Consider the following 14649-nt stretch of genomic DNA (forward strand, 5'->3'; position numbering starts at 1 on the left):
CAGCTCCCAATGGAGCTTTCCAGGTCCTTCCTGGTGCTCAGAGTCCAATGGGGGCCAGGGTTAGGGGGTGCCCTGCACCAGGCTCCCGTTGTCCCCACGGGCCATTGCCATGCCCTCATCCTGCCCCACCACGTCGGTGCCACCGTCCCCAGCACCCTTAGGGCTGCGTTGGGTGATGCCCAAGGCCGGTTGGGTGCCGTTGGGTGCCGGTGGCCGGTGCGGGGTCAATACAAGCCCTCGGTCCCCCCAGGCTATGGGGTCCCGGGGGGGTTTGCGCAGCATCTCCTCACGGAAGAGGCTGGTGCTGCTCCGGTGCCGCTGGCCCTCGTGGCCGGGGGCCGGGGCGCGGCGGGCGGCGCGCGGGTCCGTGCCGATGTCCACGGTGAGGTTGGTGTAGAGCGGGTGGAGGTGCTTGGCCAGCAGCACGTAGCTCAGCGAGTTCATCCCGTCCTGCGTCCACATCCGCTGCGTGCGGATCAAGAGGTCGAACCTGGACCAAAGGAGGAGGGAACAGGGAACAGGGAACGTCACACCACCGGGGTCAGCCCCCAAAGCGGCGCCACCGAACCCCAAAGGGTGCCCCACAACCTGTGGGGGTTCTCCTCGTTGCCTTTGTCGCTCTTGTGCTTCACCATCTTGTAGTGGCCGATGGAGACGGGCGGGCGGGCGATCTTCATCCCGGCCAGGCGCACCCTGCAATGGGGTGCTGCGGTGTCACCGGGGGGGGTAAGTGATGGGATGGGGACACCCCTGTCACCTCCCGGGTCCTACCTGGTGGCGATGTCGTCGTCCTCTCCGCCCCAGCCCCAGTACTCGTTGGGGAAGCCATTGATCTTCATGTATTGGTCTGGGGTGAGCGCTGAGACCCCCCCAAAGTACTGGGGGTAGGGCAGGCTGTGGTGGTAGTTGGGGGGGGGAAACACGGTGTTGAGCCACGGCTCCCGGTGTCCCCCCGTGTCCCTTCCACCTCCATCACCCACCTGTATCCGAACTTGTTCATGGCCACGGAAACGTGTTTGGGGTTCCAAGGGTCGCACGTGTAGAGGTTGTGATCGTTCTCCGGGATCAGATCCACGTCGTGCAGGAAGAGGCAATCCCATTCCTCATCCTTCAACGCCTCCTTCACCCCCACGTTCAGCAGCTTCGCTCGGTTGAACGTGGAGTTACCGGCCTGCGGTGAGGCAACGGGGTCGGTAACGGGGCCGGTAACGGCGGTGTGGGGCCGCTCTGCCCCCCCCACACCCCCAAGCCTTACCTGGTGCACCACGTAGATGCCGTACTGGAGCTGCTGGCGCTGCAGGAAGGGGTGCAGGTAGTAGAGGAGGTGGCCCAGGTGGGTCTCGCGGTTGCGGTGCGGGATGATGACGGCCGTGCGGGACCGGGGCTCGCAGCCGGGGGGTTGATAGCGGCCGCCCTCCCGCACCGCCGGGTTCTTGGCCTGGATCTGCTCCAACGTCGGCACCCGGCTGAAGGTCACCGTCAGCGGCCCCACTGCAGCGAGAGGGGGGGCAGAGGAAAAGGGAGGGTTGAGGGCGGCGGCAGCCCCGGGGCCGTTCCCACAGCCTCGAACCACGGGAGCGGCCCCAGTGCAGCCGGATGGGCCGGTTCTGCCGGTTCCTTCCCCGCGGAACCGGTTCTTCCTCTCCAGGAGGGGGAGGTTCTTCCCCGCGGGGCCCTTTCTTCCCCTTCCAGCCCGGTTCTCCGGCCGGGGGGGTGCCCGTTCTGCCCCCGTTGGGGCCGGTTCTCCCCCTGGGTGCCCGGTTCTTCCCCCGTTTGGGCCGGTTCTCCCCCTGGGCGCCCGGTTCTTCCCCCGTTGAGGACGGTTTTCCCCCCGTAAGGCCCGTTCTGCCCTCGTTGGGGCCGGTTCTCCCCTTGGGCACCCGGTTCTTCCCCCGTTGAGGCCGGTTCTCTCCCCGTAGGGCCCGTTCTGCCCCCGTTGGGGCCGGTTCTCTCCCCGTAGGGCCCGTTCTGCCCCCGTTGAGGCCGGTTCTCCCCCTGGGTGCCCGGTTCTGCCCCCGTTGGGGCCGGTTCTCCCCCTGGGCACCCGGTTCTTAACCCATTGGGGCCGGTTCTTCCCCCGTTGAGGCCGGTTCTCTCCCCGTAGGGCCCGTTCTACCCCCGGAAGGGCCGGTTCTCCCCCTGGGCACCCGGTTCTTCCCCCGTTGAGGCCGGTTCTCCCCCCGTAAGGCCCGTTCTGCCCTCGTTGGGGCCGGTTCTCCCCCTGGGCACCCGGTTCTTCCCCCGTTGAGGCCGGTTCTCCCCCCGTAAGGCCCATTCTGCCCTCGTTGGGGCCGGTTCTCCCCCTGGGCACCCGGTTCTTCCCCCGTTGAGGCCGGTTCTCCCCCCGTAAGGCCCGTTCTGCCCTCGTTGGGGCCGGTTCTCCCCCTGGGTGCCCGGCTCTTTCCCCATTGGGGCCGGTTCTCCCCCCGTAAGGCCCGTTCTGCCCTCGTTGGGGCCGGTTCTCCCCCTGGGTGCCCGGTTCTTCCCCCACTGGGGCCGGTTCTCTTGCTGGGGCCCTTCTCTTCCTCCCACAGACACCGGTTCTCCCCCGGCCTTAGGCCCCGTTTCTCCCCGCTGGGTGCTTCCCCCCCCCCCCGTTGCTCACCGAGGAAGGGCGAGCGCTCGGGGCAGAAGGGCAGCGGCCGCGCGGGGTCAGGCCGGGCGGGCTCCCTGGGCAGGAGCCGGCTGAGGTTCGCGTAGACATCGTGCGTGCGGGAGTAGTCGAAGACGGGCCCCGCGGCGCGGCCGAAGAGGGACGTGAGGCTGCGGAACCCGCCCAGCGAGAAGTAAGCGACGAAGGCGAACTGGCAGCCGACGAGCAGCGCCAGCGAGCGCGGCCGCTCCAGCAGCCGCCGGAGCATGGCGGCGGGGGCCGCGTCACCGAGCGCCGGGCGGCATCGCGGGGGCGACCGCGGCCCCACCGGGAAGCGGCGGAAGAGCCTCAGCCCCGCCGGGGCAGCGCCGCCATCTTGGGACGCACTGAGAGGGAGGGCGCAGAGCGCATGCGCGAAGGGGGCGGAGCCTCCGGGGAGGGGTCGCTCTTAAAGGGGCCGCTCTGGGAGGTGCCGGTGGGGCTCAGCCGTGACCCGGTGGGGTCAAGGTGAGGGCAGGCTGAGGTCAAGGGAGGGTTAGGATGAGGTCAAGGAGGGGTGAGTGCGGGGTCAAGGTCGGGACATGGCCCCGCTGGGGCGGGGGGCCCCGGGCCGGCACCACCCGGCCCCTGGCCGTTGCCGAGCGCCCCGCGCTCCCGGTTGGAGCTGCCCATGGAGAACGCGGCCCCAGGAGCCCGGAGCGGACGCTGGTACCGGGGCTGGAGGGGGCCCGGCCAGGCTGAGGCTGCTCGGGCAGCCCCGGGGTACGGGGGAGGCTGGGGGCGGCTCCCGCAGGCGGGCACTAGGACCCAGGGGACCCGGAGACCACGGCAGGGGGCGTGTCCGCAGCAAGCTCCACCCCCGCGCGGTCTCCACGGCAACCGCGCACGCCACCGCCCTCCTTCCGCGTGTTGGCCACGCCCTTATTGGTGACGTCCCGGGGACGGCGCGCTCTGATTGGGCCCCCGGTGCCGCTTCCCCGCCTCCAACTTCACCTCGCTGCTGCTGCGACGGGACCCGAACCCCGAATTCCCCCCAAATTCCTCCCCAAACCTCACAAATTCCTTCCAAATCTCCCGAATTCCCTCCAAATTCCCCTCAAATTCCTCCCAAATCTCCCCCAACATCCCAAATTCTCACTAATTCCCCACAAATTTCCCCTAAAACCTCAAAAATCCCCCCAAATTCTCCCCAAATGCCTCCAAACCTCCTCAATACACTGAAATTCCCTCCAGATCCCCCCAAAACCTTACAAATTCCCTCCAAATCTCCCAAATTCCCCCCAAACCCCTCAAATACCCCAAAATCACCTCAAATCCCCCCAAATCTCCTCAAATCTCCCCCAACATCCCAAATTCCCACTAATTCCCCATAAATTTCTCCTAAACCTCAAAAATCCCCCCAAATCCTCCCAAATTCTCCCCAAGTACCTCCAAACCTCCCAAGTACACCGAAATTCCCTCCAGATCCACCCCAAAACCCCCAAAATTCCCTCCAAATCTTCCAAATCCACCTCAAATACCACCAAATCCCCTCAAATCTCCCCCAACATCCCAAATTCTCACTAATTCCCCACAAATTTCTCCTAAACCTCAAAAATCCCCCCAAATCCGCCCAAATTCTCCCCAAATACCCCCCAAATACACCCGAATTCCCTCATCTCCCCCAAATCCTCCCAAATTCCCCCCAAATCCCCCCTAAAGCCTCCCAAATCCCCCCCAGATCCCCCCAAGGATCCCAATCCCTGCTCCTGGCATGGTCGGTGCTCACACCCCACACTGTCCCCAAACAGGGTTCCGCTTCCCAGTGCCACCATCAACATCCCGGCCCCACAGAGGCCAGAGCAGGTGAAGCCGAGGGGGCTCCAGTGGGTCAGGAGCTGCGTTCCATGGGGAATTGGGGGCACCCAATAAAGTTCTTTCAGCACAGGGGTGCTGGTGCCTGTTCTGGGTGCTGGGCACGATGCTCACAGTGCCCGCTGGGATCACCACAACCACACCGGCTCCATAAATAGCTTTAAATAAGAGGCTGGGGGGGGTGGGGGTCCACAGGTGGGGGGCCCCGGGGCCTGCCCAGGGCTGAGGTAGAAGCGGTGATGGGCGCTGGGGCTCAGCGCGGAGGCTGCGGCCATCAGTAACCAAATGGTGCCAGCAGGATCAATCTCATCCCATCACTCTCCTGCGGCTACCGGTGGTGCCGGCGGCTCTTGAGGATCTCCAGGATTTGGGCTTTCTGCTTCTCCCAGGCCTCCGACGGGCGGCGGGGCACGAAGAAGCTGAACTTCAACCGCGGTGCTCTCCGTTCGTCCACCACCAGCGCCTGCAGCAGCACCGGCTGCGGCAGCGGCCCCCGGCCCTCCAGCGTCTCGGTGGCCGCGGTGGCCCCGCTGTAGCGCAGGGTTATCCCCTTGCCCAGCGCCACGTCGGTGGCCGATGGCACCAGGATGTAGCCACCGTTGAGCAGGGATTCACCATCGGGGCGCCGGAGGGCCAGGAAAACATCCTCGGCACCGGGGGCCGAAACCTGGCGCACCAGGACGTGCGTGGCACCCGCCGGGATGGTCACCACATCGTTGTAGCCGTAGCTGTGGGGTGGGTGCAGAGAGGTTGGACGGTGGCACCCATGGGTGCTCCCCGCCCCACCGGGCACTTACCGGGGTTTGGTGAAAGAACCGGAGATTTTGGTGCATCCGGAGCCGTCGCCGCCGCAGTTCATGCATTTATCGAACTTCTTCTTGGAGCCAATGATGCGGTCGCAGCCGGCGGGGAGGCAGCGGCCCCGCACGCACACCCCGGTGCTCTCCGGTGAGCACGGCGTCCCATCGGCGACCTGCGGCACGGCACGGCCTCAGCGCCCTTCGCAAGTCGGGGGGGACGGACCCGTGCTAGGGTTATGGGGCAAGGGGGGATGGCAGCGCTCACCCTCTGCTGCAGCACATGGTAGTAGCCCAAGGTCTGGGACTGGCAGATGAGCTTGCACCGGTCCCGTTCGGCCACGCCGCTGTAGCGAGGGACCCAGTCCCGCGGCGCCGGCAGCCCCCTGACGAGCTCCGGACCGCGGTTGTACTCGGCGCATTGCTCCTCCCGGAACGCCAGAGCTACCGGGGGGACGAGCGGAGGGGTCAGCGCCAGCCCCCGGTGCTTCCACCCCGGCCCCGTCCCTCCGCACACGGCGCTCACCGGAGCCGCCGGGACACTCCTCCACGCTGCAGGACTGGACACGGGTCCGTTTCCCCCGGCAGAAGCGGCCGCCGTGGAGCGGCTCGGGCTCGGTGCAACCGCGGTGCGAGAGCCGAACGCCGCCGCCGCAGCTCCGGGAGCAGCCGCTCCACGGCCCCCACGGCCCCCAAGCGCCGTCCACCGGAGTCTGCACCGGGAAACGCAGCGGGAGCGGGGTCAAACGGGAGCCCCGGGGGGCGAGAGGCGGCCCCGGTTCCCCCCCCCCCCCCGTTTCTCCCCACACGCTCACGGTGAGCTCCTGCATGCGGGTGATGCTGACACAGGCCCCGTCCATGCAGGCGCTGCCCGGCGCGCACGGTGTGCCGTCGGCCCAGGGGAAGTGCTTCGTTTGGCACACGGAGCGGCCGCCAGTGTGGCCGGTGCACCAGAGCCGGGAGCAGGGCGGCTGCTGGTCCCCGCAGTGCCGCGACTCGGGCCCGAAGGCGAGCTGGCATTGCCGCAGCAGCGGGTACACGCTGCCCGGCAGCGCCGACGGCAGCGGCAGCCACTCCGGAGGCTGGTCCAGGAGGCAGTGACCTGCGGGGAGCGGAGCACCGGTGATGCCGGGGAGCTCCGGATGGGACGTGGCCGCACCGGGGCTGCCCCGAGCCGGGTCTTACCGTGGCCGTTGTCCAGGAAGTCGGTGATGAAGCGGGCGCTGCACGGGGACCACATCTCGCCGGGCTCCAGCGAGGAGAGGACGGGAGCCATCACCCGCCGGGCTGCTGCGGTGCCACCGTTCAGCTCCCGGCAGGGCTGCGCCGTGTCGTGCAGCATGTTGAAGACGTGGCCTGCGCCGGGGGACGGTGGCATCAGCCCCGAGAGGGTTTTGGGGTGCTCCGATGTCCCCCGTGTCCCCGTGTCCCCCCGTGTCCCCATCCCCACTCACCCAGCTCATGAGCGACGGTGAAGGCAGACTGCAGCCCATCGTCCTCCACCACGGCGCAGCTCCGCGCCGGGTCGCACACGGTGCCCACATCGGCCATGCCCAGCGTGGCACAAGTGGTGGCCCCACACAGGTCCTGGGGGGGGGGGGGGGGTAGGAGGGGGGTGAGCACCCCAAAACCAGCACCCAAACCCCTTGGGGGGCACCACCAGCACTCAGCAACCCCATAGGGACCCCAAGCAGCGCGGACCCCCCCAAACGTCCCCACCTGCCGGGTGAAGAGCAGGGCGGTGTCGAAGTGCAGGGGGCTGTCCTCGTCGGGGACATTGAGCCCCTGTTGCCACTGGCAGAAGTTCCGGAGCATCTCGGCAGCGTTGGAGGTCGGGGGGGGCCCGGGGGTGCCGGGGCCCAGCACCAGCAGCCGCGTTACCCGCAGCTCCACCGCGTTGCCGAGGCTGCCGTGGCGGAAGGAGCGGGCGGCCGCCGCCAGCACCGTGAGCAGGTACGGCCGCAGCCCCGCACCGTGGAACCGCGCCATCGCCTCGTCCGCCACCACGAGGAGCTCCACGAACCGCGGCACCGAGACGAAGCGCTGGGTGGGGGGGAAAAGGGGGCTTGGAGGGGCGGGCTGGGGTACCCCGGCATCACCCACTGCATCCCGGGGTACCCCGGCATCACCCCACTGCATCCCAGTGACCCCCAGCATCACCCCGCTGCATCCCGGTGACCGCCAGCATCACCCCGCCGCATCCCGGTGACCCCCAGCATCACCCCACTGCGTCCCGGTGACCCCCAGCATCACCCCGCTGCATCCCGGTGACCGCCAGCATCACCCCGCCGCATCCCGGTGACCCCCAGCATCACCCACCGCATCCCAGTGACCCCCAGCATCACCCCACTGTGTCCCGGTGACCCCCAGCATCACCCCGCCGCATCCCGGTGACCGCCAGCATCATCCCGTCGCATCCCGGTGACCCCCAGCATCACCCCACCGCATCCCGGTGACCCCCAGCATCATCCCGTCGCATGCCAGAGCCCCGGGAGCCAGCGGGGGAAACCCTGGTCCAGCCCATCCCAGTTTAGTGTGTCCGGTCCTCCTCGTTCGTTCTGCCGCCAGTTCGTTCTCGTCCCAGCCTATCCCAGCCCGGTTACATCCCCATCTATCCCAGCCCATCCTGGTCCCTCCCATCCTGCTCCAGCCCAGCCCAGCCCGCTCCCAGCGCTGTCCATCCCGATCCCGGTCCCGTGTGCCCCGGTCCATCCCAGCCTGTCCCATCCTGATCCCGGTCCATTCCGGTCCCTGTCTCGTGTGTCCCGGCCCGGCCGTACCTTGGTTCTCCTCGGGGCCGGTCCCAGCCGGGTTTTTGTATCGGATTCTCCCGGTGCAGTGACAGGACACGAGGGACCGGGAGCAGCCCCAACAGCAGCGACGGCGACCAGGAACGTCAGGAGCGCGCAGCGCATGGCCCGGGCACCGCGACACAGCGACACCCCCGCGACACCCCCGCGATAGCCCCGCGACAGCCCCGCGATAGCCCCGCGGCAAGCGGGTCCCGCCGCTTTTTAACGGGCGGGATGGGCTGGCCCGGGAGGGGCGGAGCTGAGCGGGGCGGCCCCGACCCCCCCCCTCGGGCCGTTCGGGAAGGCAGGGCCGGGACATCCCCCCCCGGGACCCTCCGGGATCTCCCCTCACCGGGACCGGTCCCAGGGGAGGTGTTGGATGCCAGCAGGGGTTTCTACCCCTGCCTGTGCCCTTCATCCCTCATCCTCATCCTCCTCATTCCCTTCATCCCCCCTGTCCCGCCATCCCTCCTCATCACCCTAATCCTTCCTCATCCTCCTCTTCCTCCTCATCCCCCCCTGTCTCCTGCATACCTGCCTGTGCTCCCCATCCCTTCTCACCCCCCCATCACCTTCATCCATTCTCATCTTCCTCCTCCCCTTCATCCCTTCTCCTCCTCTTCTTCCTCATCGTCCTAATTCCTTTCATCCCTCCCTGTCCCCCTATCCCGCCTCATCTTCCTCATCACCTTCATCCCTCTTCATCCGCTTCATCCCTCCTCATCCTCCCATCCTTCCTCATCCCCCCATCCTTCCTCATCCCCCTCATTCCCTTCATCCCTTCCTGTCCCTCATCCCTCTTCATCCGCTTCATCCCTCCTCATCCCCCATCCTTCCTCATCCCCCTCATTCCCTTCATCCCTTCCTGTCCCTCATCCCTCCTCATCCTCTTCATCCCTCCTCATCCTCCCATCCTTCCTCATCCCCCCATCCTTCCTCATCCCCCTCATTCCCTTCATCCCTTCCTGTCCCTCATCCCTCCTCATCCTCTTCATCCCTCCTCATCCTCCCATCCTTCCTCATCCCCCCATCCTTCCTCATCCCCCTCATTCCCTTCATCCCTTCCTGTCCCTCATCCCTCCTCATCCTCTTCATCCCTCCTCATCCTCCCATCCTTCCTCATCCCCCTCATTCCCTTCATCCCTTCCTGTCCCTCATCCCTTCTCATCCTTCCTCATCCTCTCCCTTTTCCTCATCCCTCCCTGTCCCCTCCATTCCTGCCTGTGCTCCCATCCCTCCTCATCCTCTTCATCCCTCCTGGATCCCCCATGCCCCCCCCGCCCCGTGTCCGCCTTTCCCAGCAGGGCACCCGCTGTCTCACACCCGAGTCACCTCCTGGCCCCCCTCAGCAGGACACGGCCCGCATCCTGCTTCCTCCCTTCTGGGAAGGGGGGGGGGGGGCCGGTCCCGGTCCCGGTCCCGGTGCGGGGTGGGGGGGGGGGGAGGAGGGGGGCCGGGGCGCTGCCGGTGCCGTCGGTGCCGTCCCCGGGATGGGGGTGACGCGGCCCTGGACAAAGGCAGCCGGTGGCACCCGGTGCCGCCGCACAAAGAGCCTCTGTGCACCCATGGGACCCCAGCACCAACTGGGCTCCGGCATCTGCCACAGCGGCCGCTGCCCTGGGACCTGCCACTGTCCCCAGCCCCAGTTTCCCCAGTTCCAGCATCCCCAGTTCCAGCATCCCCAGCTCCAGTGTCCCCAGCTCCAGCGTCCCCAGTTCCAGCATCCCCAGCTCCAGCATCCCCAGCCCCAGCATCCCCAGCCCCAGCATCCCCAGCTCCAGCATCCCCAGCTCCAGCATCCCCAGCCCCAGCATCCCCAGCTCCAGCATCCCCAGCTCCAGCATCCCCAGCTCCAGCGTCCCCAGTTCCAGCATCCCCAGTTCCAGCGTCCCCAGTTCCAGCATCCTCAGCTCCACCATCCCCAGCTCCAGTGGCCCCAGCTCCAGCATCCCCAGCTCCAGCATCCCCAGTTCCAGCGTCCCCAGTTCCAGCATCCTCAGCTCCACCATCCCCAGCTCCAGTGGCCCCAGCTCCAGCATCCCCAGCTCCAGCATGCCCAGTTCCAGCATCCCCAGCTCCAGTGTCCTCAGTTCCAGCATCCCCAGCTCCAGCATCCTCAGCTCCAGCATCCCCAGCTCCAGCATCCCAAGCTCCAGCATCCCCAGTTCCAGCATCCCCAGTTCCAGCATCCCCAGCTCCAGCATCCCCAGTTCCAGCATCCCCAGCTCCAGCATCCCCAGTTCCAGCATCCCCAGTTCCAGCATCCCCAGCTCCAGCATCCCCAGTTCCAGCATCCCCAGCTCCAGTGTCCCCAGTTCCAGCATCCCCAGCTCCAGTGTCCCCAGTTCCAGCATCCCCAGCTCCAGCATCCCCAGTTCCAGCATCCCCAGCTCCAGCGTCCCCAGTTCCAGCATCCCCAGCTCCAGTGTCCCCAGCTCCAGCATTCCCAGCTCCAGTGTCCCCAGCTCCAGCATTCCCAGCTCCAGTGTCCCCAGCTCCAGCTTCCCCAGCTCCAGCATCCCCAGTTCCAGCGTCCCCAGCTCCAGCGTCCCCAGCTCCAGCATCCCCAGTTCCAGCGTCCCCAGCTCCAGCATCCCCAGTTCCAGTGTCCCCAGCTCCAGCTTCCCCAGCTCCAGTGTCCCCAGCTCCAATATCTACAAGTTTCGGTATTCCCGGTTTCAGCATCCCCATAACCAGTACCCCCAGTTTGAGGATCTCCAGCTCCAGCATCCCCATTAGCATTTTCTCTGAGCTCCAGTATCCCCAGTTCGAGCATCCCCAGCTCCAATACTCCCATTTCTAGTATCTCCCAGTCCCACTGTCTCCCACTTCTATCTCCCACTTTCAGTATCCCCAGCTCCAGCGTCCCTAGTTCCAGCATCCCCAGCTCCAGCATCCGCAGTTCCACTATCTCCCACTTCCAGTATCACCCACTTTCAGCATCCCCCTTCCCTGTATCCCTACTTCCATCTCCAGTATCCCCAGTTCAAGCATCCCCAGCTCTGGCATCCCCAGTTCCACTATCTATCTCCCACTTCCAGCATCCCCAGTCCCTGTATCCCTACTTCCATCTCCAGTATGTTCCAGTTCCAACATCCCCATCGCCAGTATGTTCCAGTTCCACCATCCCCAGCTCCTGTATCCCTACTTCCATCTCCAGTATGTTCCAGTTCCACCATCCCCAGCTCCTGTATCCCTACTTCCATCTCCAGTGTGTTCCAGTCTCAGCATCCCCAGCCCCTGTATCCCTACTTCCATCTCCAGTGTGTTCCAGTCTCAGCATCCCCAGTCCCTGTATCCCTACTTCCATCTCCAGTATGTTCCAGTTCCACCATCCCCAGCTCCAGCATCCCCAGTTCCACCATCCCCATCTCCAGTATGTTCCAGTTCCACCATCCCCAGCTCCAGCATCCCCAGTTCCACCATCCCCAGCTCCAGTATGTTCCAGTTCCACCATCCCCAGCTCCAGCATCCCCAGTTCCACCATCCCCAGCTCCAGTATGTTCCAGTTCCACCATCCCCAGCTCCAGCATCCCCAGTTCCACCATCCCCAGCTCCAGTATGTTCCAGTTCCACCATCCCCATCTCCAGTATGTTCCAGTTCCACCATCCCCAGCTCCAGTATGTTCCAGTTCCACCATCCCCATCTCCAGTATGTTCCAGTTCCACCATCCCCATCTCCAGTATGTTCCAGTTCCACCATCCCCATCTCCAGTATGTTCCAGTTCCACCATCCCCAGCTCCAGTATGTTCCAGTTCCACCATCCCCAGCTCCAGTATGTTCCAGTTCCACCATCCCCATCTCCAGTATGTTCCAGTTCCACCATCCCCATCTCCAGCATGTTCCAGTTCCACCATCCCCAGCTCCAGTATGTTCCAGTTCCACCATCCCCAGCTCCAGCATCCCCAGTTCCACCATCCCCATCTCCAGTATGTTCCAGTTCCACCATCCCCAGCTCCAGCATCCCCAGTTCCACCATCCCCATCTCCAGTATGTTCCAGTTCCACCATCCCCATCTCCAGTATGTTCCAGTTCCACCATCCCCATCTCCAGTATGTTCCAGTTCCACCATCCCCATCTCCAGCATGTTCCAGTTCCACCATCCCCAGCTCCAGTATGTTCCAGTTCCACCATCCCCATCTCCAGTATGTTCCAGTTCCACCATCCCCAGCTCCAGCATCCCCAGTTCCACCATCCCCATCTCCAGTATGTTCCAGTTCCACCATCCCCAGCTCCAGTATGTTCCAGTTCCACCATCCCCATCTCCAGTGTGTTCCAGTTCCACCATCCCCATCTCCAGCATGTTCCAGTTCCACCATCCCCATCTCCAGTATGTTCCAGTTCCACCATCCCCATCTCCAGTATGTTCCAGTTCCACCATCCCCATCTCCAGTATGTTCCAGTTCCACCATCCCCAGCTCCAGTATGTTCCAGTTCCACCATCCCCAGCTCCAGTATGTTCCAGTTCCACCATCCCCATCTCCAGTATGTTCCAGTTCCACCATCCCCATCTCCAGTATGTTCCAGTTCCACCATCCCCATCTCCAGTATGTTCCAGTTCCACCATCCCCATCTCCAGTATGTTCCAGTTCCACCATCCCCAGCTCCAGCATCCCCAGTTCCACCATCCCCATCTCCAGTATGTTCCAGTTCCACCATCCCCATCTCCAGTATGTTCCAGTTCCACCATCCCCAGCTCCAGCATCCCCAGTTCCACCATCCCCATCTCCAGTATGTTCCAGTTCCACCATCCCCATCTCCAGTGTGTTCCAGTTCCACCATCCCCATCTCCAGTGTGTTCCAGTTCCACCATCCCCATCTCCAGTATGTTCCAGTTCCACCATCCCCATCTCCAGTATGTTCCAGTTCCACCATCCCCATCTCCAGTGTGTTCCAGTTCCACCATCCCCATCTCCAGTGTGTTCCAGTTCCACCATCCCCATCTCCAGTATGTTCCAGTTCCACCATCCCCATCTCCAGTATGTTCCAGTTCCACCATCCCCATCTCCAGTGTGTTCCAGTTCCACCATCCCCATCTCCAGTATGTTCCAGTTCCACCATCCCCATCTCCAGTATGTTCCAGTTCCACCATCCCCATCTCCAGCATGTTCCAGTTCCACCATCCCCATCTCCAGTATGTTCCAGTTCCACCATCCCCATCTCCAGCATGTTCCAGTTCCACCATCCCCAGCTCCAGTATGTTCCAGTTCCACCATCCCCAGCTCCAGTATGTTCCAGTTCCACCATCCCCAGCTCCAGCATCCCCAGTTCCACCATCCCCATCTCCAGTATGTTCCAGTTCCACCATCCCCAGCTCCAGTATGTTCCAGTTCCACCATCCCCATCTCCAGTATGTTCCAGTTCCACCATCCCCATCTCCAGTATGTTCCAGTTCCACCATCCCCATCTCCAGTGTGTTCCAGTTCCACCATCCCCATCTCCAGTGTGTTCCAGTTCCACCATCCCCATCTCCAGTGTGTTCCAGTTCCACCATCCCCATCTCCAGTGTGTTCCAGTTCCACCATCCCCATCTCCAGTGTGTTCCAGTTCCACCATCCCCATCTCCAGTGTGTTCCAGTTCCACCATCCCCATCTCCAGTATGTTCCAGTTCCACCATCCCCATCTCCAGTATGTTCCAGTTCCACCATCCCCATCTCCAGTATGTTCCAGTTCCACCATCCCCATCTCCAGTATGTTCCAGTTCCACCATCCCCATCTCCAGTATGTTCCAGTTCCACCATCCCCATCTCCAGTATGTTCCAGTTCCACCATCCCCAGCTCCAGTATGTTCCAGTTCCACCATCCCCAGCTCCAGCATCCCCAGTTCCACCATCCCCATCTCCAGTATGTTCCAGTTCCACCATCCCCATCTCCAGTGTGTTCCAGTTCCACCATCCCCATCTCCAGTGTGTTCCAGTTCCACCATCCCCATCTCCAGTATGTTCCAGTTCCACCATCCCCATCTCCAGTGTGTTCCAGTTCCACCATCCCCATCTCCAGTATGTTCCAGTTCCACCATCCCCATCTCCAGTGTGTTCCAGTTCCACCATCCCCATCTCCAGTATGTTCCAGTTCCACCATCCCCAGCTCCAGTATGTTTCAGTTCCACCATCCCCAGTTCCACCATCCCCAGTTCCACCATCCCCATCTCCAGTATGTTCCAGTTCCACCATCCCCAGCTCCAGCATCCCCAGTTCCACCACCTATCTCCCGCTCCCAGTATCCCCGGTTTCATTACCCCCCGTTCCTGTATCCCTGCTCCCACCTCCCCTCTCTCCCCGTTCTCCCTCCCCAAAGCTCCCCTCCCTCTCTCCCGGTGTCCCCCCCTTTCGGGGGTCCCCATCTCGGACGTCCCCACACCGGGGGGGGGGGGGGGGGTGGCCACCGGCCAACCTCTGTCCGTGCCACCGGCGCGACCCCGTGAGTCAGAGCGCGCCGGGAACAGCCGTGACGTAGAGCCTACGTCACCGGGGCGGGTGACGCAGCGGAGGGCGCGGGAACCGCTGACCCCCGAGGGAGAAGGGGGGAACACGGAGGGGGGAGACAACAGGGACCCAATGGGGACCCCAACAGCGGGGTTGGGGGTCCCGTGTGCCACCCGCATGGCGACA

General features: G+C 64.2%; 2 protein-coding genes across 2 annotated transcripts; both read right to left on the reverse strand.

Moving 5' to 3' along the window:
* Nucleotides 1-28: 28 nt before the first annotated feature.
* B4GALT3 (beta-1,4-galactosyltransferase 3) lies at nt 29-2902 on the reverse strand. Its single transcript, XM_061444182.1, has 6 exons — nt 2606-2902; nt 1256-1491; nt 981-1171; nt 772-894; nt 589-693; nt 29-490 (listed from the first exon to the last, which is right to left on the reverse strand). The coding sequence occupies exons 1-6, from the start codon at nt 2859-2861 to the stop codon at nt 61-63; spliced, it is 1341 nt and encodes a 446-aa protein (XP_061300166.1). The 5' UTR covers nt 2862-2902; the 3' UTR covers nt 29-60.
* A 1730-nt stretch (nt 2903-4632) lies between these two features.
* Nucleotides 4633-8203, reverse strand: ADAMTS4 (ADAM metallopeptidase with thrombospondin type 1 motif 4). Its single transcript, XM_061444191.1, has 9 exons — nt 8025-8203; nt 6964-7287; nt 6699-6831; nt 6430-6600; nt 6060-6346; nt 5771-5957; nt 5513-5688; nt 5245-5420; nt 4633-5175 (listed from the first exon to the last, which is right to left on the reverse strand). The coding sequence occupies exons 1-9, from the start codon at nt 8157-8159 to the stop codon at nt 4776-4778; spliced, it is 1989 nt and encodes a 662-aa protein (XP_061300175.1). The 5' UTR covers nt 8160-8203; the 3' UTR covers nt 4633-4775.
* Between the last annotated feature and the right edge of the window lie 6446 nt (nt 8204-14649).

This window comes from Pezoporus flaviventris, unplaced genomic scaffold (genome assembly GCF_033815535.1).
Source record: "Pezoporus flaviventris isolate CSIRO_AGI_PZ_B2104156 unplaced genomic scaffold, CSIRO_AGI_Pfla_v1 ptg000721l, whole genome shotgun sequence".
In the NCBI taxonomy this organism is placed as follows: Eukaryota; Metazoa; Chordata; class Aves; order Psittaciformes; family Psittacidae; genus Pezoporus; species Pezoporus flaviventris.